Source organism: Mangifera indica, unplaced genomic scaffold, assembly GCF_011075055.1.
Source record: "Mangifera indica cultivar Alphonso unplaced genomic scaffold, CATAS_Mindica_2.1 Un_0033, whole genome shotgun sequence".
NCBI lineage: Eukaryota > Viridiplantae > Streptophyta > Magnoliopsida > Sapindales > Anacardiaceae > Mangifera > Mangifera indica.
In genome coordinates, this window is record NW_025401125.1 from 1,049 (window position 1) to 23,026 (window position 21,978).

General features: G+C 34.4%; 3 protein-coding genes and 1 non-coding gene across 10 annotated transcripts; 3 read left to right on the forward strand and 1 right to left on the reverse strand.

Moving 5' to 3' along the window:
• Positions 1 to 3,432: 3,432 nt before the first annotated feature.
• On the forward strand, positions 3,433 to 8,583 carry LOC123206368 (uncharacterized protein At1g51745-like). The gene is given in 5 exon segments (XM_044623554.1): positions 3,433 to 3,558; positions 3,561 to 3,578; positions 3,581 to 3,668; positions 4,755 to 5,791; positions 7,192 to 8,583. Coding segments are annotated over 5 exon segments (2,277 nt in total). The 5' UTR covers positions 3,433 to 3,467; the 3' UTR covers positions 8,235 to 8,583.
• Positions 8,584 to 8,664: 81 nt separating this feature from the next.
• LOC123206369 (60S ribosomal protein L28-1-like) lies at positions 8,665 to 12,059 on the forward strand. Of its 4 annotated transcripts, none has more exons than XM_044623558.1 (4): positions 8,665 to 8,798; positions 9,490 to 9,675; positions 10,728 to 10,888; positions 11,695 to 12,059. In XM_044623558.1, the coding sequence occupies exons 2-4, from the start codon at positions 9,528 to 9,530 to the stop codon at positions 11,833 to 11,835; spliced, it is 450 nt and encodes a 149-aa protein (XP_044479493.1). In that variant the 5' UTR covers positions 8,665 to 8,798; positions 9,490 to 9,527; the 3' UTR covers positions 11,836 to 12,059. The 4 variants fall into 4 exon arrangements, with proteins under 4 accessions (XP_044479493.1, XP_044479492.1, XP_044479490.1 ...); XM_044623557.1 differs by having other exon boundaries at positions 8,670 to 8,802; XM_044623555.1 differs by lacking the exon at positions 8,665 to 8,798 and adding an exon at positions 9,108 to 9,206.
• Positions 11,160 to 11,250, forward strand: LOC123206382. Its single transcript, XR_006500002.1, has one exon. It is a non-coding gene; the product is annotated as a small nucleolar RNA R24 (small nucleolar RNA).
• A 3,555-nt stretch (positions 12,060 to 15,614) lies between the features above and the next one.
• On the reverse strand, positions 15,615 to 21,862 carry LOC123206358 (anoctamin-like protein At1g73020). Of its 4 annotated transcripts, none has more exons than XM_044623533.1 (17): positions 21,518 to 21,860; positions 21,046 to 21,360; positions 20,206 to 20,275; positions 19,998 to 20,113; positions 19,358 to 19,484; positions 19,174 to 19,274; positions 18,995 to 19,086; positions 18,786 to 18,890; positions 18,392 to 18,649; positions 18,018 to 18,150; positions 17,823 to 17,936; positions 17,672 to 17,742; positions 17,435 to 17,565; positions 16,534 to 16,616; positions 16,315 to 16,422; positions 16,065 to 16,223; positions 15,615 to 15,949 (listed from the first exon to the last, which is right to left on the reverse strand). In XM_044623533.1, the coding sequence occupies exons 2-17, from the start codon at positions 21,217 to 21,219 to the stop codon at positions 15,821 to 15,823; spliced, it is 1,971 nt and encodes a 656-aa protein (XP_044479468.1). In that variant the 5' UTR covers positions 21,220 to 21,360; positions 21,518 to 21,860; the 3' UTR covers positions 15,615 to 15,820. The 4 variants fall into 4 exon arrangements, with proteins under 4 accessions (XP_044479468.1, XP_044479469.1, XP_044479470.1 ...); XM_044623534.1 differs by having other exon boundaries at positions 21,046 to 21,432; XM_044623535.1 differs by lacking the exon at positions 18,786 to 18,890 and having other exon boundaries at positions 21,046 to 21,862.
• Between the last annotated feature and the right edge of the window lie 116 nt (positions 21,863 to 21,978).

The following is a 21,978-nucleotide window of genomic DNA, read 5'->3' on the forward strand; positions in this document are numbered from 1 at the left end:
TACCCTACCAAATTCAGAAATAATGTATGTCATGCATTACAAGGGTAGCCACAGCCACACACTATCTTGCCACTACACAAAAATTCATCAATATATTATTATTGTATTTTCACTATACTGGATATGAATGCAACTATGGTAACAACAATCAGCACAAAAACTAATCTACTCAGCTGTGACTCTACACCATCAAAAGCAGAAAACTTTAAGTTGAAGCACATGCTTTAAGAATTGTCAGAAGCAATAACAAAAATAAATTTTAGCTTCTACCACCCTGCAATAGCTGAATGGTTCTGACTCAAGCAAACAACAAATGCAAATGAGTGCACACAAGTTCAATGTGGTTGTAACGGTCATTCATTATTTCTTTCACTAACAGTTGTTCATATCTAATGTCTATTTCTTCTTTCTCAAAGATGGAACGATCACTTGCCATCAATAAACGGATATTTTATTTAGTCTGTAAATTCTAGTATGTGTTTTTAATTACTGTTTCTATGTCATAATGCAGAAAAATAAGTCACTAAGTTTTTTTTTGGGTAAGTGGTCACTAAGTCTAAGTTACCTAGGCTAACAAATCATTCCATATAAACACATTCAATTGGCAAATCATCATAATTCAATTTAGAGCTTTACATTTTATCCCATAATTTATACCATCGATCCAATTCGTGTGCATTAATCATTATTTATATTTGAAATTTAGTCTATAATACACCAACATTAAAATTTCATTCAATACCATGCAGTTCATGCATAACTCCAACAAAATGGAATGATTTCTCCTGCTTACCTCTCCTTTGAAGAATTGCTACTTTTCAAGTTTTTAATGTTAATGTATGATCTCTAGGCATGAACTTGACTCTCCCACTCTCTAGTTTGATATTATGAAATTTAAGGCAAAATGTATAAAACTTTCCCTCTGAAAATCAAACTCCTTTTTGTTAATTTTCAGAATTAACTATCAAGAATAAGATTTATCACTTTTTGAATGGACATTCTTTATAGTTATTTACTTAAATCATGTTTCTCTCTCTTTTAGAACGGTAATCTTTTGATAATTTTTCTTAAGAATTAGTGTTTTTCCTACTGGAACGAGTCTTCTATTTATCAAAATTACATTATTGTTTTTAAATGATCATTTATCCATTTTAAATGATTCTAATACATAGAATATACGTTCATTCTTGATCAATGACTATTCAACAACATACAACACCATACTCTAAATGTACTACCCTCCAAAGGAAAGTGCAACTTTCACTTGACTGATTAAACATTTAAGGCAATAAGCATTTATTGTATATTAAACACTCAAAATTTTAAAAAATGATCACATCACGCGTAAGTAATATCCAAAAGTGTCATAAATCGAAACAATAAATTTATAAATATAAAAATTCAATGAAGTGTGTACAATTTAATTAAACATAGGAAATGAATATCAACATAACTATAAGTTTCCCACTTATGTTGCTCCATCACTGATCAACGGTCTCTTTGTCACAATATCAACGTTTACTTGAAAAATCAAACAGAGATGGATGAGTGATAAAACACTCCATATATAGGAGCATTTATTCTCTAATTAATCAAGTCTCATCATTCCCCTTTGAACATCTATTTTGCATTTATATTCTTGATCTCCCTCATCATATAAGGTTTGTATCTATACCTATTTTAGAATGATATGAAATGTCTCGCATATACAAATCATATTTCATAATAAATGGTGAAAATATCCTCTGAACATCTATCTCTGTTTTATTCTATGTTGATCGAACTAAGTTAAGGTAAGAATTTGACACTCTCACTATGTGACTCAAATTTAAAGGTTATCTATATTATGGTATGTCTTACTATGATTGTCAATTGACAAATTTACATTTTTGACTCGTCTTATTACAGACACAAATTAACGAATGCTCTATGTTATGACATATCCTACTTCATATGCCAATCAACTAACCCATAATCTTGACCTACTCAACAACGAACATCGTTAAACATATTATCTCATATTCCTCTTTATGGGTAAAAAGTCTTTGTCATGGATGTCTCCTCGCAATAACATTCTAGAATACATATCTCAAATTACATGTTTCGGTGGGTGGCATTGTGACTCTCAATCTATGAGAATTCTATGTCTCACACATGCGTTCGCACTTTAGGGGTATTCAGACCGTACATGTGTACTACTAGATCTTTATATCCCAACTCAACACCTTATCCCTTAAAAAAATATGTATCATCTTGAAATCATTCTCATATCGATAATATGTTTTTAAGTTTATATTTTCAAACGCTTGAATTATCTCATCTCAGGCTTTATGTAGTTTTGACCTATCATGTACATATTATTATTACTCATGTCATTTTTTATTCATTCTCAAACACATCTCGGTATTTCTACATATCATATAAGTTCCTAAATATTTTATGAGATAGTTTTATGACCAGTTATTCATCTCTCTTGGATATGTGTTTTTTCTTTATTCTTATTCTTATGCACAATGGCGTGTAACTCAAAAACATTGGTGCGTTCTATCTTGACATGAATGAAATTCCCAAATCCATGTTTAATACATTAGGTCAAACCTGACCACCAACATGAATGAAATTTATAATTATAGATATATGGAAATGTCACTTAACCAATTGTAAAATTTAAAACCGCACTGTAACTTTACTCAAAAATTTATTTTTATACTTAAAAAAAAGAAGAGAAATCCATTTTTATATTTTCTCTCTGTTTTCACAGAGAAAATGAAATAGAGGGGAAAAAAAAAGATAATTTTTTATTTTAATTAATTAATTAATTGTATAATTTTGATCCAAACACAAAACACAGTTTATTGTCTTTCTCAGTTATCTCGTACTCTGTACAAAAACCGCTTGAACAAGACACACTCTTGTAGCCTTCAACACAATCTAGTAATCTACCAACAACCAAAACAAAAACAGAAACTTGAAAAACAGAAACGAAAAGGAGTACTGGAACAAACCCAAAAGAAAAAAAAAAAAACTGAAAATAGAGAAAATATTTTCTGAAAACAAGGAAAACAGAAGTACCAGATCTCTTTTTCTCGGTATTTTAATTAGATCTTTCTTCTTCTTAAAGCCCTTTACTCTAGGTTCTCATCTCTACTTAAAGTTGATATTTTTTTAATGTTTTTTTTTGTTTCTGGGTTTGTGTTGCATGCGATTTTGTTTTTGTTTTTTGTTTTAAATACTTTTCTCGATAAATTTTTGTTCTTTCTTTTCTTTCTGTGTTCGCAGGATTAAAGGGTGTTTATACATTCATTCGAGGAGCAATCTTTGAAGGCTGTTTTTGAGAACTGCGTGGTTGTGCTGACGAATAAACGGCCAAGATTGAGTTTTGAGATCGATTGTGGTTTTCTTCTTAATTATTTGCAGTTTTGTTGATTTGATTTTTATTGGTGGTTGGGTGTCCTTGTGATTGTGTGATGGGAAGTCCTGAATCTGAAGACGATGGTAACAGAACGAATAACATTGACCCATCAGTGGGCGGGTTGGTTTGGGTCCGGAGACGAAATGGTCGTGGTGGCCGGGTCGGATTCTGGTCTGGATGAGGTTTCTGAGGGTTGTTTGGTTTCACCAAGATCTGGTACTCCTGTTAAGCTTCTAGGTCGTGAAGATGCCAGTGTGTGAGTGCTCTTTGGTTATAATTTCCACTCTTTTGCTTGTTTCTTACTGTTTTTTAAATTTGATTTTGTGTTGTGATTTAGTTTCATTATTTATGGAATTCATATTAATGTTCTAGAGATTATTGCCTGAGCTTTTGCTGGATGTTTTTGTGGATTAAATGGAGAAATGAAAGGGTTGCTAATGCTCATTTTTTGGCCTGGTTTTGTTTTGTGTTGTCAATGTTTACTTGATTACATGGTTACATGGAGACCTTGAGGGGTTGGTTCAGTCATTGGATTTGTGGTTAAAGGTCTGGAGTTTGACTCCTTAGGCTCTCTGTTTGGTTTGATGAAAAGCCAGGAGTTTCATACCTCCTAAAATTGTAGAACAGTAGGGCTCCAGTTTAAACTCAAGTTTGTTAAGTGGGTTTAGGGGTTTCAGGGTTATCAAGAATGAAGAAGTGATTACTTGGTAAAGGTTGGTTGAAGTATTCATTCTTTTTATTTAAGGTTTCATATTAATGGTGAAATAGATAATGTGTGGAAAATTTTGTTAGGACTGATGGTGGAAAGTTGAGGATGTTGGTTTTAGATACCTTGAGAAGTTAGTTTCTGTGTAATTTTTATTTAATCTGTTGGTCATCTTAATGGACTCTATCTATGGTTGTTTGGGTTGCACAATGATCCACTTGATTGACTGTCTTGGTATGGCATCTTCACCTTGTGACATGTACTAACTAATAGTGTGGAATGGATGACATATCTCGGTATGGCATCATTACCTGGTGGTGTGTCATTACCATGACGTGTCATTACCAAAAGTGTGGAATGGATTTGAGTCTTGGCTAGGTGAGAAGGGTGGGGGTACTTGGCTTTGAAGATTAAGAAAAAGAAAAAATTTAACTCCTTGTTATTTGAAGTTGCTAGGCTCTCGATAATGGATTGCCAGCCTACTAACTTTCTATATATGTGAACTGTTGTTGCTAGTTTCATTACATAAAGTTGGATGTTATCAAAGTGTATGGCTGTTCTATGTTTGTGAGTTTTCCATTGATGGTATGCATGGTCTGACTTTGTTGACAGAATTTCCTTTCTTTGATGATATAGGGATTGGTATAATCTTGAAAAATCTAAGAGGGTGAAGGCATTTCGTTGTGGAGAGTATGATGAATGCATTAAGAAAGCAAAAGCTTCTGCAGCAAACCCTGGTAAGAAAGCAGTGAAATATGCTAGGAGGGAAGATGCCATCCTTCATGCTCTTGAGCTTGAGAGTACTCGCCTTGGCAAGGATCATCCAGACTACTGGGTTAGACCGGATAATTCCAGTGCTGAGGTTGGTCTAGCCAAAGAATCACCTTTCATATCCCATTCTAGCAAGGAGAATGAGGATGTGAGTGATGAAACAAGTGATTCTGAAGATAACTCAGATTCTGCACCTGAATTATCTCAATCTGGCATATCTTTTGAAGATCGTACTAGTGCTTCTAAGGTGCTATCTGTGCAAGGTAAGAGAAGAAGAACACCAAATGATTCAGAGGATGATGGAATTGAGGGTAGTAAGCGCATGAGAGGACTTGACCTAGGCATGGGAGTAGGCTCAAAAAGAAAAGTCCAGGCTGTGAGAGCACCTGAGTTAGCTCAACAAGAAAGTGCTTCACCGAGTGATTCATACACTGGAAATATGTCTAATGGAGGTCCTGTAAATGGTAACAAAGGGCATTCTTCATCACTGAAAAGAAAGCGAACACAAGTGCCAAATGTTCATGAGTTCTTAAAAAAGAAGAATCGTCGCCGACCTTTGACAAAAGTTCTGGAGAGTACTGCTATGGTATCTGTGCCAGTTGTCTGCGATCAAATAGCCAGTTCAAGTGGTTCACCTATTCGTGGTTTATCTGATAGCAAGGTTTCTGGAGTAGAATCTAATGAATCAAGGAAGAGTTTGTCTGTGGTTATTAACAACAACTCTGAAGGCACTGTAGTTTCTTGTGAAAATGGTGACCACTTGAATGCTTCTGAACATGCCTGTGATGCTTCTCAAATTAATCATAAGATGAAGGAGAGTGAAATTTCCAGCATATCTGGTTTAGTGGGAAAAGACAAGTTATTTGATGTGCCATTTGTTGTGGCAGATAAACACTCAGCAGGTATGCTCAATTAATACATTGTGAACTTCATGTAGCTTTATCATATTGTTGGTTAGCTAATTTCATCAAGTTTCAAAATTATCCTCCTCAGTGTTGCAATTTGTGAGGATAGCCCTGATGAGACTGAAAATTTTGGACAAAGATATTAAAGCCATTGAGAGCAATGTTTGGTTTGCCACCAAGTTGACATTATTTTCATTTTGAGATATTCTTGACAGTCTTCAAAATATATCATTGGTATCACTGAAACTTTAGCCCTGAATATTAGGTTTCAATGACAACCTCAGACACAGCTTTTCAGTGTATCGGAAGAGTTAACTTCTCATCTATTTTATTATTATTTGCTTACTTTCAACTAACATTTTTTTTTCCCTAAAATGACTTTATCTTTTGTCTTTTCTATTGTTAGTTGTATAGTCTGTGTTCCCCATTTTTGTTGTCACACCAATCTTCTTGTTATGATTCACAAGGACTGTTCTCTGTTGTCCTATGTTGAGTAATTATCCATCAGATGATGGAGCAGATGTACATGTTGAAATAGACCTTTATCCTTACCGCCTCCTCCATCCCTGAACTAGTGATGTCTCTATCTGGTATGGGATATGATATAGGGTTTGGGGATTGTCTTGTCAAATCTTTACAGAAAAACAATATGGCTCATTGGGCAAAGGACGTGTGTGTGTGAGTTTTCCCCCTCTTGTTTCCCTTCCTTTCTTTTCCCATTGAGGGGGGTTGAGAATATGTGGGGAACTACTAGGCAGCTGGAAAAATTCTCATTTGAGGTTAGAGAAGTATTGTTGGCAGGAGAAAGAGAGGGATTTGTGAAATCATGGGTGGGATTTGTCGAAAGACTCTATAAGGATTCATTCTTCTAAATTGGAAATACCTGTTAGTTAAAAGCTCAAATGAAAATGGAAGCCATGTTTCCTAGTAGGGATTTTGTTTGCTTTTTTCCCTGATACATCCCAGCAACTAAAGCTCTGCTCTATGCTGTTTATTAAACTTGCTTTGCACACATATACACAAGTATTTACAATCCAACTGTTTTTTCTATGCTGATATATAGGAACTAGTGACAACTTTATTTAAAATATTAGCCTGTTTTAATTATCAGATAATACTGCTCTTTTTCTAGTGTTCCTCTTGTATATTATATAATACTTTAAAAGGACCACTTTTGATTGGGTGGTGGGTATTTAGACAGATCTTATTTATGCTAACAGATGAGTATATGTATATATATACATGTATGTATATATATATATATATATACATACATGTGTATATACATGTATACACATATATATTGGCTGTCAGCTTTGTGTTGCCATCCAAATCTTCTCCCTGAAAAATACAAAATTATTTGTGTGGCAATTTGACATATAAATTGATTTTGCTAGGTTCTTCTCCTATGGTTGTCCCTTGTTCTTCTGGGAGGCCTCAAGTTGGTGTCTTGGGAAGACAATCTAGTCAATGCAGCCTAGAAGAATCTATACCTTCAAAAAATGAGGGACTTAATGAGTCTGGTTCTACCAGTTCAGCAGCTGTTCATGTTAACAATATTTGCCAGATGGAGAAAGGTACGTCAAAGTGGCAGTTAAAAGGAAAGAGGAATTCAAGACATATGAGTAAGAATAGAAGACACGACTCAAGAAGATATGTGGACATGGATGATGAGCCAAATGCTTATGTGGCAGGAATGGAGCAACTGGATGGTTCTCATCAGAAAGCTGATTGCGATGGTATTTGTGGCTCCAAGTCTAAAACTGAAACAGAAGACAAACACTGGAGGAAGTCTATTCCTCACAGGGAACCTCACATGAGAACCACAGAGGTGAAATTATTGTCTGATGGTTGTATAAGCCCTAGAAGGTCACTTCCCTTTCGACAAACCCGGTACATGGTTCATTCCAGATTTCAAATGTCTGATTATCCTGTCAGAAATTTTTGTGTTGAATCTGCACTGTATGACATTGAGCTTGAGGTGAAGGCCAGCTACAAGCCACAGCATGTTCCGCTTGTTTCCCTTATGAGTAAATTGAATGGTAAAGCCATTGTTGGTCATCCTCTTACTGTTGAGGCTTTGCTTGATGGCCACTGTGATGGCATTGAATGTGATGCAACTTGTGTGTCTGTGTTGGAGTCTGCTTCTGAAATGAGTTGTGCAATGAAGCGAAATTCAGAAATTAGAAGAATTTCTACAAAGCATAAAAAACTGTCATCACGATACTCACCGAATAGAAGGAAAAATGGAATATTGTCTAAAAAGATACGGAAATTGTCCTCACTGACTGGCCAAGCAGAGAGGAAGCCAGTGGTTGAAAAGCCAAAGGGTGCTGTTGTTGCGTGTATCCCTCTGAAATTAGTGTTCAGTAGGATAAATGAAGCAGTGAATGGTTCTGCACGGCCAGCTTTGGGTAATTTGGCATCAAGCAACTTGTGAATTCAGACATGAACTAGTTGGTATGCTAGGGATTTTTATGTGGTTAGATTTCCCAGTGTATCTATGCATATTTAGCGGGACTTTTTATGATCTGCCTAAAGTTAGAATCCGACTATACAATTCCAGTAGAGTTCCTTGTTGTAAGAGTATGAAGGATGAAGGGTGCTTTGTAAATAATGTAACATTAGCTGAGCTGTAAAGTTGGTGATCTGGTTTTAGGTACACTCATGACCTTATCTCAGGTTCTTAATTCATGATTCAGGTTGACTCAGTAGGCAAATAACTTAGTTTTGTTGTACTTTTTGGATTGGGACACAATGAGTAATTTACTCCAAGCCATTTTCTCTTTGATCTTTCTCTTTAAAATCCTCTGTTTGGTCGTAATATTTAAGGTGGAATCAAGTGTACATTGAAGCTTTGCGCTTGTTTGGGGAGAAAGAAATTAGGTTTGTAGTTCCTCTGGCATTGTAGCTGCCTGTTTCTCAAGTCATTTTGCCCTTATGTCCACCATTGTCTTCACTATACTAATACTACAAGGAAACACCATTGGATACTAATCCCACTGTTGGTATGATTTTTTTCATGAGTTTCTTTTTCTGTATTATAAAATCAGTTAATATGAATGAAAATTTTAAGAGTTCTGTTTTCCCTCTAACTTGACTTGCCATGAGATTTTTATGGATGCATGAACAAATATTAAAGAACATATAAAAAAATAGTGGTCATTTTTTTTTAAAAAAATTATGAGAACATCTCAGTACTCAAATAAACACTGTAAGCATAGGGCATTCTCCCCTGGCAAACACTGAAAAAAGAAAAATATTAGATAAGTGTAATTTTTATCCATTTGTCAAAGTTTAATATGCTTGGATTATTTATCTCCGTCGAAGATAGTTAGACAGAGAAGGGAGAGTAGTTGAAAGAAAGGGAGAAGACGGAAGAGAGAAAGCTAGCAATTAGAGATGACGGACGGTAATTAATTATCAAATCTAAAAAGTTGGGTTGGTATCCAACCTTGGGTGAGAAATAGTTATTTGGCCTATGAAAAAAGGCAAAATATAAAACAGGCTTAGGGTTTCAGTTTAACTGTAAAGCGCAAAGCTTACTACTCTTTCTTTCAGTGGAGCCCCGGCCCAACCAAATCTAAACTCTAATGGGTCTTAACTCTTTCTTCCTCACTCTTATATACATTTGGTTGTTTCATTGTTTTTCTAAGGGTTGTATCTGACTTTTGCATGTGGGTTCGTGATATTAGGAGATCTGGTGTGTTGGGCTGCATCCGAGTTTGAGAAGATGACGACAGTTCCAGGGTCATTGATATGGGAAATAGTGAAAAATAACAACTGTTTTTTGCTCAAAGAGTTTGGAAGAGGAACTGCCAGTGTTCAGTTCAGTAAAGAGGCCAATAATCTTTACAATGCTAACTCTTTCAAGCACTCTGGTATTATTTTTCTTTGCATTTTCTTTTTTCTTTCTCCAATTAGAAGGTTTAATGCACGTTCGTGTTCGATTTTCTGAAAAAAAATGTTGAAGTTAAGAAATTGGGAAAGGGCAATGTTAAATTTTTTTTTTTTTTTGGTCTGGGTTTTTGTGGCAATGGCGAAAATTATTAAAATTTTAAAGTCTGGTATGAATATTATTCATATTTTCACGTTTGTTTCTGTTAATATTAGGTTTTGTATACGTTTGTGTTTGGTTATTAAGAAATGCTGATGTTAAAAAGGTGAAGAAGGGGATTGCCTTTTTTTCTGGTCTTGCGTGGAAATGATGAAAAAAGTTTTTTTATTCATATTTTCAGTAATTTTCTATACTATAAGGTTTATATATGCTAGTGTTTGGTTCTTGGGAGAAATAGAGGTTGAGGATGTGGAGAAAAAAAAAAAAGGTTTATTGCTTTAGTATTGTTTATGGTTGGGTTTATGTAGAAGTGGTGTAAAAATGTTTAAGTAGGCAAGTGGGTGGTGTTTGGTTGATGATTTTTTGTAGAGTAGTTTACTATTTGGTTGATTGATGTTTTCTTATGTGAGAGGGGGGAAAGATTTAGCAGATAAAGTAAAGTTAAAGAATTGAAATGGAAAGAGAACCAGAAGTTCTTTAACTGTTTTAGTTTTTTATGTTTGGTTTATGTGAAATGATGTTTGGATTAAATAATTATAATTTTGCATATCTTAGAATTGAACTATGGTTGCTGAAGAAATTGACTTGTGAATCCATGATGAACTTTTTGTGCATATTTTGTTCTTAATGTGGAGCTCCATGTAGCAAAAAGTTTAAAGGGAAGTTAATTTTTAAAGCAACACTTTGTAAGAAAGAGACAGGAAAAACAATATTTTAATTTCTTTTACAGGTTTTACTCAAGGGCAATTGATAATTTTAATTATAGCTTTTAAGTATTGCAGAAACTCTCAGTTGTGTTTACTAATCATCAATTTTTGAGCTTGGTACACTAGGCTATTTGAGGTCTTATAACTGAATTCTGGACTATGATTTTAGGGTTGGCAAACAAGAAAACAGTGACAATTCAACCTGGGAAAGACCAATCTGTGGTGCTTGCAACAACAAAGACCAAGAAGCAGAATAAACCTGCTGCTTTGCTTCAAAAATCTATCCTGAAAAAAGAATTCCGCAGGATGGCAAAGGCTGTAGTAAACCAGGTAATTTACAAATCTTTTTATCAATATATATGGTTCTCATGTCTTTTGTTGTTCATTGTGCATGAATTGCTGTATGGTCTTGTGGTCAAATATCTTTCAGATTTTAGTTACACAGGAAGTTGAATATGTTGAGAAGGATTTCATTTATCCATCTCTTGTGGATGCAAATTTCATGTTCTCTTGATTTTCTTGTTTGTCTCAAAGTAATAGTGACAGTTTAATTTGGATTTTGAATCTTTATTTGTTTTTCACTTCTTTCTCTCTCCCCATTCTTGCAGTGATGAAGCACTAACTTGTAAGAAGAAACCTAACTTATGGTTTCTTCCGTGAAATACACAAGTTACGCGTGGCTTCTGAGCTCCCAGTGTTTACTAGCACTGATTTTTGTTTTGTTTGTATTTTATTAGTGATTTCTACTAGTTTTTATATGAGTGTGTGAGGTTTTATCGTATGTTGGTTTTATGTTTATTTATCATGCTCCTTGTAGTTTTGTCACTAAAGTCAATGAACTAGCTGTTTGCATATTCTTGCTATTGCAGCTTTCCTGTTGTTTATTTGTGCCCTTGATCTAAATTTTTGGTCTTATTCTCTGTTTCAACCCTGTTACTTTCTCATATAGCACTAACGTTTGATTTCCCTCTTCCACTTCAACCCAGTTCCTTTGTCACACAATTTATTTCCTTTATATCTAAGAGCTGTTTATACTTGAACAATTTGATTATCCAAAGTACTTCATATCATCATGATTTGCATTTTTTAACAGTAACATTTCGACTTACATCCTCATGGTGTTTCACATATTGCAGGTTTCAGATAACTACTACAGACGGGATCTGAAGAATGCAGCCCTTGCAAGGTTGAGCATTGTGCATAGGAGCCTGAAGGTTGCAAAATCTGGTGTCAAGAAGAGAAATAGACAAGCTGTTAAGATCTGCAGTCGGAAGTGAAAATGCTAGGTGCTTGATTTACTTTGTTCAGGGCACTCAAAATTGTTCTTTTTTTTTTTTTTTTCTTGGATGCTTTTATATCCTAAGAGTTAAAAAAATCATGAGTTTTTTGGATGCTTATTTTCATTTTTATTGCAAGATCACTTGCACACTTTTTGCAATGCATATTATCAAACAAAACAATAATGCACTTGAAAAGTATGCAAAAAAACTTTCTGTAGTCATTTTGTAAGTTAGTACTCAAGAAATGCTCCTTTTCGAAGCACTTATAAGACATTGCAAAAATTGCTTTGGAATAGTGACAAAGCACTCTTGCACACATAAAAAAAAGGTTATAGGAGAAGTACATTATTGATATCTTTTTACGTGCTTTGGATAATAAAGGTAGAGTTAGATCTAGCAATGGCCCTTGTTGGCCTAAAGCTAATAATGCCTAGCGTAGATGGCACTGACTTACGAAATTGTGGTTTGTGTTAAGGCCTTTTTTAAAAGGTGGGTCACCAATGGAGGTTCGTGGGAAAGATTTATTGGACTTTTGATATTTATAAAAATTATAAAAAAGCGACTCGGGTTTTGATTTTGTAATGAACCAACACGGTCAACAAGGTTCGCCTTTTGATTGGTCATGGCTTATGACACAATGGGCTGCGTCAAATTAGAACCAATCCAATGCGAAGACAAAGCTAGGTAGGACAATGTCGAGAAGGTGCTTTTATTTTTCAGTTTGCAGGGTGTAGATCAAGAAAGGTATATCGTCTGGCAGATAAATGAGTCTCAGATTTCTTCAAATGGAAATCAACTTGACACAATCAAATTATTGACTAATGTCCCATTTGCCTATAGTAATTTCAATATAATATTACAACCGAAGAGAGAGAGAGAGAGAGAGAGGACATTTTCTTTTAAAAGAGTTCTGTAACTTGACACAATTAAATTATTGACTCCTGTGCTTATTTGCTAAGTAATCGAACTACATTAAAAAACCTGAAAATTCCCCACATAGAGAAATTATCAAATTGAACATCTATGTTTGGATTCGATTGCATTCGAGAGAGTTGAAAAAGCTGAAGCTCAAATGTCTAATAACTTGGTGAGCAAGAAGATTGTTGAAAGTTTCCAAGAAACTTCTTTTAAATCCAATCATAAGCAGAAAACTTGATGCTTCATCTACCAATCTAAAAAGTGAAAGAAAAAAGTCAACATTTTGACTTGTAGTTGTAATGTGTTCTTCAATGAAAACATTGTTGACAATCAAAACGGGCAATTGGCTGATTATTTTAAAAAACAGTTTTCAAATACAGTCATAAAGATAAAATTTAAAGAAAAACAATTAGAGAATATGATAAAAATGAGATTTTGAAAAGTCAGGTCAATGAAACTACACTGCTACACGCATAAGAAGAATTGATTAATGTTTTTATGTTACTTAATCCTCCAAACTTCACTTCTCCAATACCATTATAAATGTATTATACTATAATTTTTATATGTATATATAGTTGCTACAAGAAATTCAGCAGCAGAAGCCATGTCTGTCAAGAAAACTCTCCCTGTAGACGATAACAACATTGAAGCTGTGAAGAAACCTGAAAGGAAATCTCCCTCCCTGCGGAAAGATCATGCAGCTTCAAAACGAGGACGCTTCGACAACTGTTTCTCCTTCAATGAGATAACAATGCCAACAGGTTCGTCCCTGCCAGAAATGGATTCGAACGAACTGAAGGCAAAGATCAAGAGATGGGCTAAAGCTGTGGTTGCATATGCTCGTCAAGTTAGTGGAAAATTTGGCAGCTCTAGAACTAGTACTGAAGGGTCTCGCCGGGAAGACGATTATAAGCCCGGATAAATGTTGATGTTGATGATCAATCATACAATTCTGCTGTGAATATATTTTATGTTGATCGTGTTAAAAAACCGGATCTTCAATCTATTTTTTCGGCTTTTTCAATGATTTCGAGGTGAGTAATTGCGCAGATGAGCTTGTCAAAGATGGCTGGATTAGTTTGTACATATATATGATAATCTAAATGGAAGTTGGGATCAAATAATGTTGTTGCAGAGAATATGCGAATGACTAATTCGTGCAAGAATTGTAAAAATTTAAGAAGGTAGAGGGTGACTCAGAAATTCTACATTCAGTATATTCAGAAATTGTAAAAATCTATCTCTTCACTTTTAAAATTTATGTTTTAAAGAAGAAAATATATTTGAGTGTATTTGATAATTATATAAAATTGCTTATAATAAATTTTATATGATTTATGTTTAAAAAATTGTGTTAAATAGATGATATTATTTAATAAATTCATAATAATTTGATCATCAGTTAAACCCATCAATTGAAACAATGAAACCATAATTAAGTAAAACAATCAATTTAATCACTAATTTGATTTTAAAAACATTGGTTTTAGCCCATCTATAAAAGCTAATCAAACAATAACTCATATTATAATAATACTCATTTGCGCAATTAAATAGGGTCATTTAACATAATTTTTTTGGTTTTCAAATAAATACAATTTCACCAGAAATAGAACTGAATCGCACAGTTGGAATGAGAAATCAAATTGAAAATTCTTTCTTTGATGAGAAACACATAATGGACCTTTTCTTATCATCATATGGGCGGCCATGCAAAGAGAGAGAGAGAGAGAGAGGGTGTCAAGATTAGGTATTATTTAGAAGGAGCAAACAAAACAGTATATTTCTTGATTAAATGGGATATTTTTGTTTGCCTTTTCTAATTCTATTTTTCTATTTTGTTTTAGTAGACTTAGTTATATTAAATTTTTGTCTTAGTTGTTATCCATATTAGAATATTGTTTTAATTAATATGCAAGAATGTGATGAGAAGAAAAAGCCTGAAAAGTCAAGTCAATAGAACTGATGTACGAGAAAAGCTAGAATATTATGTTGCTTGCCCAACTTTTATAAATCTCTTGTTTCTCAAACAAGCTGCTGCATCAACCATTTCCCATGTCTGTGAAAAAGCCTCTTTCTTTCAAGAAAGAGGCTGTGAAAAAGGATGATGGGAGGAACCCTTCAAAACGCAGGCGTTTCTCCTTCAGGGAGATATCTATAGAGCCTCGAGGTTCATCCCTGACAGACGTGGACTCAAATGACTTGAAAGCAAAGATTGTGAGATGGGCCAAAGCGGTTGTTGCTTATGCCCGCCAAGTCAGTGGAAAATTCGGAAGCTCGAGAAGTAGTCGTAAGTCTGGAGGTGAAAACTCTCCCAGAGCATAACTCTTTAAGCCTGAAGTTTGAGGTACATATTTGGTTAATAATTTTATGATGAAAATTGAAGATAAATTGGAAGATGAGATGAAAATGTAACAAAGAAAAGAGCTACGACTGTGAGATTTTGTTTTGTTTGGCTGTTTGCAATCTTTTTAGATTCCAGGCTACCTGATTTTTTAATGTTTTTCAGCTATCTAGAAAAATAAAAAAAAATTGATTCAATATTAACACACAGATATTCATCTTTATTCCATATGAATAAATTTTATTTTTTCTTGTTAGTTCTTTGATTTCATCTTTTCATGATGTTCATAACAATTTCTATTATTTTTTCAGAAATATGGTAAAGATTAAATGGAGATTTAAATTTTTTTTTATAAACTTTCTATTTGAAACTAAATTGAAATGCAGTATAATTTGCTTATATAGGAATGATTCTCAATTACTGTAAAATTCATCAGTCCTCTTTTCATATGGATTTTGTAATTTTTGGGATTATTTTAGTCTTACAGATACCATAGTTTCTGAAGAACAAATTACCAAAAGCCACAGAATGAATTACAGCAGAAATAATTTAAAATGTCCTTGAGGAAACACTCAATTTACAAGAAGATGAGGAAACTCAAGACAGAATCCTCTATAAAATAGATACATCACTATCATATAAGATTCATAATTCTGCTCTATGAAACAATTCCAGCATCAGCTTCTGGTCAATGACTATACCTCTAAATGTTGATCTTCACTCCATCTTCTTTTGTCCATACAATGTTTTTTCTCCACCGGAGATGTTCCTCAACAGCTGTTTAGAACACACATTCTGCGCGTGAGTAGCATTCTTCGCCCGATTCGCTCGAACCCAAGCAGGCTCCTGAGTAGAAAACAGGCCTTAGTTCTAGTGCTTGAAAATCTTCTATCTGTTATTTGTCTACTAAGAGGAAATTGAATTGGATAAATTTTGTCCAAGGCTCAGACTACGGAGTTACCTCAGGAAGTAAACGCGAAAAGCCAAATTTGATCAATAGGAGAATGTGTTCCATGATGAGAATTCCTGCAAGCCCTGGCTCCACTTTCCACTTCCCTTCCTCATCATATAACCACACTAGAAGAGCGGAGTTGGTGCAAATTGACATCACTATCAGAAACTGTTAATCAGGGATGTAGAAAAAAAGGTTAAGTGATAAACACCGGATATAGAAGTATCGACATAGAGAACTGCAATGGTGGACTGAGGACCTGAAATATGTTTATCCAAGCTCCAATTGATGTTGCAGCACGAGGAACTGGTCGTTTCAACATAGAAAGTAACTTCAACGCATCCGTTCTAATTTCCATGATGTTATTCTACATGCCAAACTTGTGCTTTTAATAAAACTTTTAAAGAGTTTGAGAAGGCATAAAAAAGAATTCAGAAATTGTATAAAAAAATACCACTAAAGAAAAAACAAGGTATACCACCACAGTGAAGGCAAAAGCCAGAGGAAAGGCACAAGCAAACATCATGATCATCCCAAACTGCAACGCCAACTCCAGAAAATCTGCACACAATTTGAGTTATTTATTCATGATAGGCATAAATATATTAAACCGTGGGCTTCAAAACCAAATGGAAATGAGACAACCAAAATTACATTGAATGACACCACATCAGATTCGAGATCATCAAGCAGGCATTAAACAGTGTTTAATGCTACAATATTGTTTGAAATGATACAAAATGTAACATCTCTAATCCGATAACCTAAACCATTGTCAAGTTATTGTCTGTTTTGAATACATAATTCATCACTGTTTTGTTTTTGAACTTTGTAATCAGATCACATTTTGACAACTTAACAACTCACATGTTATTTAATAGGTCTTGGCTAAGCATCCCCAAGCAACGTGGAATGTGCATACATACTTAACATCTTTCTCTTGTTTTGCAAATCTCAAAATTGTTACATTCACCCATTTTACAAAACTCAATGTCCTTGCTAAGGTTTGTCTCACCGTCATCAGGAGGATATGAGGAACGACCTTGATATTATTTGTAACATCCCTAGTCCAATAGCTCACCTATTGTTAATATATTCTCCATTTTGGACATATAATCCATCACAGTTTTATTTTTGGGTTTTACAATCCAAAATGTGTCTTGATAGCTTAGAAGCTTACATGTTATTTAACCATTTCCGTCTTAACATCCCTGAGTAATGTGGAATGTTCATGCATATCTAACATCTCTCCTAGATTTTGTTGATATGAAATCTGTTAAGGGTGTCACAAAAAGTGCAAATCATATGCTTTGAGTTTTTATTTGGTTTCAAGATGCATCATTCCTTCTTTGGATAGTGGCAAGAATCTGGCACATTACCATCAAACAGACCATCCTCTACCTCGTCACCAATACTTGCAGAATATGCAGGTTTCAGGTACTCTTTCTCCACCCTAGAGGTGAAACAGATCTTTGCGCTTGATGATCCTTTCTCATGTTTTTTCTTGTTTCTAAATGCAGAAAAAAGAGTTGACCCATTATCTGCAAACTCAAATGGAGCGTATAATAGAAATTCATCCTATACTCCACACTAACAAGATAATTGGAAATACTTACCTGATTGTCCTGTATTTTTTATAGCTGTACTTGAGATACGGCGAACAATTTTCCAACAAATTTTCCAAAACCTACAAAATAAATTCAAATCCAAGGAATAAGTAATCCAAAAAACTAAAATAAACTTAGAAACCAATTATATAATTTCTACCTCAGAGATCATAAGACGTTGAATCAAGACTTTACGAAGAGTAGTAAAATTACGATGTAAAAGGGCATGATAGAAAATTCCTATATATGACTGCATAAAATAAAGACCAAACACCTGCAATATAAAGTGAGCTACATGTAATTTCCGGAAATTTGACGGGAAAACAAATATGATTTACTATTTACTGTTCATTACTTTGTACACCAAGCTGTCAGCCCTATATTCTGTATTTTCATTGTTTTCATATTTGATGAGCTTGACTGATATTTTGCCCCCAAATTGTGTAAAATACTGAATGAAAAAAAGGTAAATGCCAGTCAACCCAAACCTGAAAAGCCACAAATAAGAAAGAGTGTAAAGATACCAAACTGTTTCTTTTAAAAACATATACAAGAATTACTACAAATATATATTAAATCCATAAATATTACAATAGAACATAATACCAATACCAATATTAAATCGATATATATTATAATAGAACATAATACCAAGCTAGTGGCTTACAAAGTGCAGTAATCATAAGCTGACATATACAAGAATGTACAATAGCATAACTAAAATCTTACTTAAGTAAGTCAGATCCAATAACTTCGTAAAGATGAGCATAGGCCAACTCAAATGGCAACTGGAGGCAGATGATGCTCAGGATAATGATAGCATCATTTCTAAATCGCATGAGATATCCCAGCCATTCATATCTTTGGTATAATTGCTTTTCTTGTTTTTCATTCATCCCCATTTTTTCCATTAGTTCCGGAGGAGAATGGTCCAGGCCCAACAGTTTATTTCCTTGGCTGGCACCAATTGTACAATTTATATGCCATCTACACAATTTAAATCCACAGAAAGAGTAAAGAATACTTATAGATTATATAATTAAAGCTCAAAAAGAGATAAAGAGAGCCTAATTATGCACAGATATATATATTGCAAAACCACATTCACAGTAAATCAACATACCGAGCTAAAAGGGCATAGTTTTTACGTTTCCAAAACTGGAAAAACAAAACAGCCCATAAAATTATGCTTATGAAAAACACTGGCAGCACTAACAACTGCAACGATCTGAAAGAAACATTAACCCCACACATGAAAAGCTCAGTGTACTGCTGTAGACATGAAAATAATTAACAGCCTAAAAACATATATGAAAAGATAGTGAGACTTACCCAAAATCAACAGTTTGCAAAATAAGCCCAAATGCAGCTGGAAAGAACATCCATCGTGTATACTTTCCAAGAAATGCAAAATAGATTGCAATCTAAACAGCATAGCATGATCATGATTGAGAGTCATGCAAGAAATTAGACATGATGGGACAATGAACAAAGTGCAGCATCATGCTCACCTTTGTCCCATAATATGAATAAATCTCATCAATTGGTTGCTCAGTCAAATCCCACCAATTGAGTGCCCAACTTCTCAGGAGCTTCCTCCTCTTGGTTTCATCTATAAATCAAAACTATCTTACTTCCAGAGTTCAGGTGACACTAGGACTACATGCAATTTGGTAATAAACTAACTTGCCCTACCGTGCAAAGGAAAGACTTGCTTAATGATGCCCTCAGATTCCAGCCTTTTCACTAAAGATTGTCCAACTTCCCAAAGGAATTCTTTACCATCAAAATTTAAAATGATGCCTGAGTCACTCTTGCTTACCTGCCAATTTAAACTGTCTAGTTGGTTACATGTTCAAGCACATAAGTAATAGTGTATTTCTACACTGATTTAGCTACATGTACAAGTATTAGATTACAGGCACAAAAGGACAAAACTAGAGTTATATGTGTGAACCAAACATACAACTGGAAAATTTATTTCAAAACTATTTAACTAGTTTGAATGAATTCAAACTATTGTTTTACACCACATATAAAGAGAACAAACCACCCCACCACACCCCCCCCCCCCCCCCCCCCCCCCCCCCCCCAAAAAAAAGTCATAGTCATCTTCTTATGTTTTTGATCTTAAGAGGATAAAGTCATGATCAATATGTATCGTACCATAGTAAGAATAACTAAGTTTGCATGTATTTGAATGAACCACAAAATGATTGAGATGCCACATAAATTTATATTAAGCGCTATATTTTCTGGAAACAAATTCATATTGATGATCTGGGAAGATAAACAAAGTTCATCAAAAGAACAATAGAATGGTGGAAAGACTCACAATCCCGTATAATAAGTGTTGGTAGCATTGAAAACGTTCATACCAACTAAACAATGAACCATCGGGCTGTTTCACAAAAGCATCAACCTCTTCCCACTCAAATTGCAGATCCATTCCTGAAAATTAAAACTAATCATCAAGGAAAACTAGACAATGAAATAGGGCAACAATAGAAATCCTAATTGAATAGAATAGCAAGCAGTATTGCCAATATGAGTAGGTTTCCACATCTGCATCTCAGCTGCAGCCCTCCCCAAAGTCTCCAGGGGTGCTGCTACCTGAAGATAGTTATGAATTAGCAATTCAACTCATGAAAAATTTAGAATTTTCCAAAGGAGGAGAGTATCAAAAGCTATAGAGCAAGATACAGAGAAGAAAATTAATCAGATCATCTGCATGACATTATTATATTAGTTTCAAGCCCCCAAAAAGAGAAAAGACAAAGAAATAAACTTCCCCAAGTGCGTTTATTATTACCACCTGTATTAGTTTAATTTCAAACATCAACAATTCAACACTTTTTTGGAATATCTATCCAAAAATAATGTAAGGTTACAACTTAAGAGAAATGAACAACTTGCTTTAAGTTGAGACATTTATATAATAAATTAGTCAGATATTTAGTAAATTTCTTTCCATGGAAAGGACTTAGTCACTACACCCAAGCAAGTTGGGTGAGGAATACCAAATTAGTTAAAAGTCTGGTTTCTCCCACACTCATTCTTTCATGGCTTCATTTTGATGTGAAGCTCCACCGATTTTAAAAGGGAAAACTCTACAGGCATGACTCCTTTGAACCAAAATTAATGAACAGATATTCTTCCTAAACACACACTATTGCACGAAAAAATAAAGGATAAAAAATATTAAACTTCCAGTCCGGATGAAGCAAGGAATTGTCTTTACAAAAGGAACAAGTTAAAAGGTTTTAATATAATTCCCAAACATTTATGGCAAAAAAAATATAGTATTATCATAAAGAAGAATGTCCTTATCCAAAAAAGGAAAACTTTTAAAGACAATAGAAAGAAAATAAAAGAAATCAAACCTTGATAAACTCATCTGAAACTCCAGAAACTCTATCAACTATCAGCCCCACTTTCCTGAACTCAGCTTCAAGAATCTCAACACAATCACGACTCTCCTGTCCTTCTATGGCATTGCTCTTTGGTACCACCACCCCTATCTCATACACAATCTCTTCCTCTCCATGTCCATTCATTTCCAGGATAATTCACACCACAACCACCAAGAGGAAAGAAATCAAACAGATCCTCTACAGCAGCTCAGAGGATCGAGTGGCTATTATATCAATGAAGACAAAGACTTTCTTGCTGAAACGGCTCAGGTAGCCAAAAGGTTCCTGTCCCCACCCAAATTTGTTCTCGCTATTCAGAATCAAAAACAAATCTTGCTGAAATGCAAATGCAGGTAGCTAACAAAAGATATGATTTTTGGTTAAAACAGCCAAAAGGGTCTCACTCTTTCGAATCAAACAAAACAAGAAGGAAAAAACTTACTGTCCAAATAGCTCAAAAAACGAGAAGAGTTTCCCAATTTCAACTGAAATAGCCAAATGAGGTATCTATATCTAGATCGAATAAAGCTTGTTAACTATCAAAGAAACGAAAATATGCTAAAACAGCAACAAAGTTTCTCAACGCACGACAAAAAAAAATCTCATAAAACAAAATTAAACAACATGTTTAGGATCAGAAACATCAATTCAGGATCACAAACTGAAAAAAAGAAACCGAACACTAGTCGCTCAGCTTGTATTGTAGTTAAAGAGAGAGAGAGTCTTGCAACACATAGGATGCTGTCCTTTTAAGAAGCGACACACGTGGACATTTGAGGCTGCGTTTTGCGGTAAGTTTTGTTCTGTTTGGTTTTCGGTCGAGCTCCCAATAGGATGCATCCTTGTTGATTTTGTAAGAAACACCCCCAAACAAAGGAAAACTACTTTTATGATCTCAAATGT

What these genes read in the sequence shown, in the direction of transcription:
- LOC123206369 (XM_044623555.1), top strand. An exon ending in TAACTCTTTCAAGCACTCTG is followed by an intron (nt 9,676 to 10,727) that starts GTATTATTTTTC and finishes CTATGATTTTAG; the next exon opens with GGTTGGCAAACAAGAAAACA. An exon ending in CAAAGGCTGTAGTAAACCAG is followed by an intron (nt 10,889 to 11,694) that starts GTAATTTACAAA and finishes CACATATTGCAG; the next exon opens with GTTTCAGATAACTACTACAG.
- LOC123206358 (XM_044623533.1), bottom strand. Translation starts at nt 21,219, where the DNA reads ATGAATGGACATGGAGAGGAAGAGATTGTGTATGAGATAGGGGTGGTG. An exon ending in AACACTTATTATACGGGATT is followed by an intron (nt 19,485 to 19,997) that starts GTGAGTCTTTCC and finishes TTAAATTGGCAG; the next exon opens with GTAAGCAAGAGTGACTCAGG. An exon ending in AACGTCTTATGATCTCTGAG is followed by an intron (nt 17,743 to 17,822) that starts GTAGAAATTATA and finishes TTTATTTTGTAG; the next exon opens with GTTTTGGAAAATTTGTTGGA.